The sequence below is a fragment of the Ruditapes philippinarum genome, unplaced genomic scaffold, assembly GCF_026571515.1.
Source record: "Ruditapes philippinarum isolate M1 unplaced genomic scaffold, ASM2657151v2 ctg8888_1_1_1_1, whole genome shotgun sequence".
NCBI lineage: Eukaryota > Metazoa > Mollusca > Bivalvia > Venerida > Veneridae > Ruditapes > Ruditapes philippinarum.
The window spans coordinates 32,590-38,589 of record NW_026860282.1 but is presented as its reverse complement, the minus strand read 5'-3'; the positions used below and the strand labels follow the sequence as shown (position 1 = coordinate 38,589).

Here is a 6,000-nt window from a genome sequence, read left to right as displayed (position 1 = left end):
AACATGTTTCTGTACCAGAACATACTCAAGCACTGTACCTCCAGTTGAATGATGTATTTAACTTTTCTTGAGCATCACAAGGTATTTAACGTGTGGAATAGCTATGCTCTTGATATTTAATTTTCCGAAATGACGATTAAGTTATGCCTATGGACAAGAAACAAGAGACATTTTGATGTACGATAAAAGCTCACCATTGAGCATTTTGTGCTTAGAAGGGTTATAACTTGAACATTTTAACTGAAAACATAATAAAGAGAAGCATTGTATAATTATAGCATTTCACCTTACTGAACCAATAAAGCTTTTCCATGCTGATATTATGAAAGGACTTTATTCTGATTAGAATTTTCCGACTCCATTGTTTAACACGATATGTTTGTAAAACATGTATGCCCCCTTTTGGAAGCCAATTAGTCATGTGATCAGGTTATTATGCATGACTTTTGACCCACTGTGAACAAACAATTAGTAAGGGTTATCTAGTATCTACTGGTCATGACTAGTCACAAGGTAATAATTATTGTGACCCCATAGGTTGAATGCAGCAATTTAAGTTATTACAAATCTTACCAAATAATATATACACATAAATTTTATGAACAACGTAGGCCTCATTAATGACAGCCAAGTTGTTATATTACATAAGAAACCGTCATTAAGTTCAAGGTCAATATGACATTGACCCCTTTACCCCTTGACCCAATAATCAATAGGGGTCATCTACTGGTCATGACCAATCACCATACCAAGTTTGAAGTTCCTAGGCCTAAGCGTTCTTTAGTTAATGATCAGAAACCGTTTTAACCTACAAGGTCAATGTGACCTTGACCTTTGACCCCTTGGCCCCAAAATCAATAGGGGTCATCTGCTGGCCATGATCAATCATCATACCAAGTTTAAAGCTTCTATGCCTAAGCGTTCTTTACTTATTGATTGGAAACCGTTTTCACCTACAAGGTCAATGTCACCTTTGACCCCTTGACCCAAAAATTAATAGGGTTCATCTGCTGGTCATGACCAATCATCATACCAAGTTTGAAGTTTCTAGGCCTAAGCATTCTTAAGTTATTGATTGGAAACTGTTTTCACCTACAAGGTCATTGTGACCTTGCCCTTTGACCCCTTGACCCCAAAATCAATAGGGGTCATCTGCTGGTCATGACAAATCATCACACAAAGTTTGAAGTTTCTAGGCCAAAGCATTCTTTAGTTATTGATCGGAAACCTTTTTTACCAACAAGGTCAATGTGACCTTGACCTTTGACCCCTTGACCCCAAAATCAATAGGCGTCATCTGCTGGTCATGACCAATCACCATACCAAGTTTGAAGTTCCTAGGCCTAAGTTGTCTTTAGTTATTGATAGGAAACCGTCATTACTTACAAGGTCAATTTGACCTTGACCTTTGACCCCTTGACCCCAAAATCAATAGGGATCATCTGCTTGTCACGACCATACCAAGTTTGAAGTTCCTAGGCTTAAGTGTTCTTTAGTTATTGATCGGAAACCATTTGGTCTACGGACCGACAGACCAACTTCTTTAAAGTCGGGGCATAATAAGGGACATAAAGTGATTGCTGTATGAAAATAGAGACATTTAGCATCAACCAGTAATCAGTTCGGCCTAACTATATACATGTGCTCTATACTGGTGACATTGATCTATTCTCAATTCCTGAATTACTTATAACCTACCAAGAACAATTACAGAAATGTCAACTGTGTCTGAACCTATCACATTTGCCAATTTTATTTGATATTTTCCTGTGTCACTACGTTCTGCTTTTTGAATTTCCAATTTGGCCACACCATCATTAATGGATTTTGTTGCCTGTAATTGCAATATCTAAAATTAGTATCAATGTTATATTTACTTTTTAGCTTAAAGGCAATGTTACAATTTTTCAATGCTATATCAGATTCAAGTCTGCCTTACTTTTCTCTTTCAGTGTACTAAACTTATACTATATTGGCGTGGGATCTGTTCATTTGCAAATTCTTAGGATCTTAAAGCAAAAATTAATATTTTCAACTTTTCTCAAACTACATTGTAAGTTTAACATAGACAAGAATAAAAAGAAATTTTCTGAATTCTCAAATGCAAAATTTGTAACCTATACATAAAACACTTTAGTATGACCAAATTGATTTGCTAAGCTCTATACTGTTTGGTTAGACCTGGATACACAGAAGTCAGAACAATAGAGAGTACAAATTGTTTACTTGATGCAAAACAGAGACACCTTTTTCATTTCAAATGAATTTAATCAATTTTTACTTACTCTTTCAATATGTTTTCCATCTTTCAACCATGTCACATTTGGTGTAGGTGATCCTGATATACCAATGACCAGCTTCAATTGTTTACCAACCATTACATGGACTTCCTTGTTGTCAGGCAAATTTGTAAGATCCATCTTTGGGGCCTCTGTTTGGTAGAATACAATGTCATATTATATTGTAAATAATAGTTAAAAATAAAATTATATACTTTGAATAACAAATTTGATGTTAAAAGTCCTATCTAATTACTTAGAGATCCATTATGGTCCTGAAATCACTCACCTTGCTACAATTTGCATCAAGGATAGGATACTTTTAATAAATGTAGTATGCTCTTTGAAGTACTATATTAGCATACTTAACATGTTTCTGTACCAGAACATACTCAAGCACTGTACCTTCAGCTGAATGATTTATTTTACTTTGGTTGAGCACCACAAGGTATTTAACGTATAGAATAGCTATGCTCTTAATATTTAATTTTCCGAATGAAGATTAAGTTATGCCTATGGACAAAAAACAAGAGATATTTTGATGTACGATAAAGGCTCACCATTGAGCATTTTATGATTAGAAGGGTTATAACTTGAACATACTAACTGAAAACATAATATAGAGAAGCATTATATTATTATAGCATTTAACCTTACTGAACCAATACAGCTTTTTTCATGCTGATATTATGAAAAGACTTTATTCTGATTAGGATTTTCAGACTCCATTGTTAAATTAGGGACATAAAGTGATTGCTTCTTGAAAATAATGGCATTCAGCATCAGTCAGTAATCAGTTCGGCCATACTACATGCATACGATCTATACTGGTGACGTAGATATATTCTAAATTCATGAATAACTTATAACCTACCAAGAACAATGACAGAGATAACAGCTGTGTCCGAACCAATCTCATTTTCCACTTCAATTTGGTATTTTCCTGTGTCACTTTGTTCTGTTTTTGGAATTTTCAATTCAGCCACATGATCATCATTGGATTTTTCCGCCTGTAATTTCAATATCTAAAATTATTATCAATGTTAAACTTACTGTTTAGTTATAAGGCAATGTTACATTATTTCTATATAAATTGATGTGAATATTTTACTTAATGCTATACAAGATTCAACTCTTCCTATTTTTTCTCTTTTTGGGTTCTGAACTTATACCATATTGGCTTTCTATCTGTTCAATTGTGAATTTGTAGGATCTAAAAGCAAAATTGATATTTTCAGCATCTGTCAAACTACACCGGATGTATAACCTAGTTAAGAATAACAAGATTGCATTTGAGAAAAATGCTATGCCACCGCAATAATACAACACTAAATAGTAGTGTAGGGACGGATTTTTTTGTTTCTATACAATTTTGAAGATTGTCATAATGCATAGATCCCTGACCTATCTAATTCTTTATATCAGATTAGTGGTTAATCTGTTGTTAACTCAATAAAAGATCAGAGTAGGAATATATTAATGCACTCGAGTCTAGTGAATTAGGTGGTGAAGGTCATATTTCACACAGCCTAAATTTCATGACTACATCAAATGCAACACAGTAAGACACTTTGTAAAAATCTACGTCAGCTGAAATCAAAGTTCACTTTACATCCTAATCTGTGCACATGGTTCAAATTCCATAGCTGTACATCAAAGGACAAGAAAGTAAGTCACATCATCAAAATCTAGGTCACCTGATATCAAAGTTCAATTTTACAACTAAAACTGTGCACATGGTCAAAATTGTCCCCTTGGGCAAGGCAAAATTTTGGACCCAAGGATTTAATTCAAAACAATCTTGATACAGTCCACCAAACAACATTTCAAGTCAAATATCTAAGTTGTAGCTTTCTCCCATTCAGAAAACATTTGTTTTATTTTCTGTTTTTACTATGTGTACATAATGAGAATCACTGCCCCGGGGCAGGGCCAATTTTGACACCAGGGGAAAAATTTGAACAAGTTTGGTAGAGCACCTATAGATGATATTATATAGCTAACATCAAAGCTCTATGCCTTGTACCTTCAGACAAAAATATTTTTTCTATTTTTTACTATATGTACATAATGAAAATCAATGACCCCTTGGGCGGGATCAATTTTGACCCCAGGGCTATAATTTGAACAATCTTTGTAAAGGTTCACTTCACAAAGTATCATGCCATATATTTAACCTCTAGTCTTTGTCAATTCAGAGAAGAAGATTTTTCAATTCAGAGAAGAAGATTTTTCAAGTTTTTACTTTATACATATAAGGAAAACTATCGCCTCTGGGGAAGGGCAATTTTAACACTAGGGGAATAATTAAAACAACTTTAGTTGAGGACCTATAGATGATATTATATACCAAATATCAAAGCTCTAAGCCTTGTACCTTCAGACAAGCAGATTTTTTAAATTTTTACTATATGTACATAGTGAAAATCAATGACCCCTGGGGGTGGGGCCAGGCCAATTTTGACCCCAGGGCTCTAATCTTGCTAGAGGTTCACTACATTATGTTTCATGAAAAATATCTTAACTCTAGCCTTTGTAAATTTAGAGAAGATGATTTTTTTGAGTTTTTACAAAATACATATAAGGAAAACCTATGGCCCTCGGGGCTGGGCTAATTTTGACACTAGAGGCAAAATTTGAACAACTTTGGTAGAGTACCTATAGATGATATCATTTAACGAATATTAAAGCTCTAGGCCTTGTTCCTTCAGACAGTAAGATTTTTTTGATTTTTTACTATATGTATATAAAATTATTGAAAATTAATGACCCCCGGGGCGGGGGCAATTTTCACCCCAGGGCTATAATTTGAACAATCTTGCTAGAAGTTCACTTCACAATGTTTCATGCAAAATATCTAACCTCTAGCATTTGTCAATTGCTAGAAGAATGTTTTTAAAGTTTTTACTATATACATATAAGGAAAGCCACTGACCCCCGGGGCGGGGCCGATTTTGACCCCAGGGCTATAATTTGAACAATATGGGTAGAGGTCTACCAGACAATGCCTTATGCAAAATATCTAAGTTCTAGGCCGTTTTGGTCTTTACAAGAAGGATTTTAAATTTTACTATATGTACATATAGTGAAAATCAATGACCCCCGGGACAGGGCCGATTTTGACCCCAGGGCTATATTTTGAATAATCTTGGTAGATGTCTACCAGACAATGCCTTATGCAAAATATCTAAGCTTTAGGCTTTAGGGTCTTTACAGGAAGGTATTTTATGTTTACTATATTTATATATAGTGAAAATCAATGTCCCCCGGGGCGGGGCCGATTTTGACCCCATGGCTTAATTTGAACAATCATGATAGAGGTCTACCAGACAATGCCTTATGCAAAATATCTAAGCTCTAGGCCTTTTGGATCTTCACAAGAAGGATTTTAAGTTTTTACTATATGTACATATAGTGAAAATCAATGACCCCCGGGACAGGGCCGATTTTGACCCCAGGGCTATAATTTGAACAATCTTGGTAGAGGACTACCAGACAATGCCTTATGCAAAATATCTAAGCTCGAGGCCTTTTGGATCTTTACAAGAAGATTTTTTTAATTTATTCTTATAATTCCTTTTGGTTGCCATGGAAACTAGATTTCTGCTTGGAATGAAATTTTTTGAACAACTATGGAACCCCTTCACCCAAGGATCAATCCTGCCAAGTTTGGTTGAAATTGGACTAGTGGTTTTTCACAAGAAGATTTTTTAAGTTCACT

The 6,000-nt window shown here is 34.7% G+C and overlaps 1 protein-coding gene across 1 annotated transcript in view; it reads right to left on the bottom strand.

Moving 5' to 3' along the window:
* Nucleotides 1-1,698: 1,698 nt before the first annotated feature.
* The window catches only part of LOC132759525 (hemicentin-2-like), a gene marked incomplete at its 3' end in the record, with an annotated part of 29,541 nt that continues 25,239 nt past the window's right edge, over nucleotides 1,699-6,000 (bottom strand). Inside the window, exons 13-15 of the mRNA XM_060751312.1 lie at nucleotides 3,154-3,289; nucleotides 2,286-2,431; nucleotides 1,699-1,834 (exon numbers count right to left, since the gene is read on the bottom strand). Coding sequence (XP_060607295.1) covers nucleotides 1,699-1,834; nucleotides 2,286-2,431; nucleotides 3,154-3,289 — 418 coding nt within the window. The remainder of the gene's footprint in view (nucleotides 1,835-2,285; nucleotides 2,432-3,153; nucleotides 3,290-6,000) is intronic.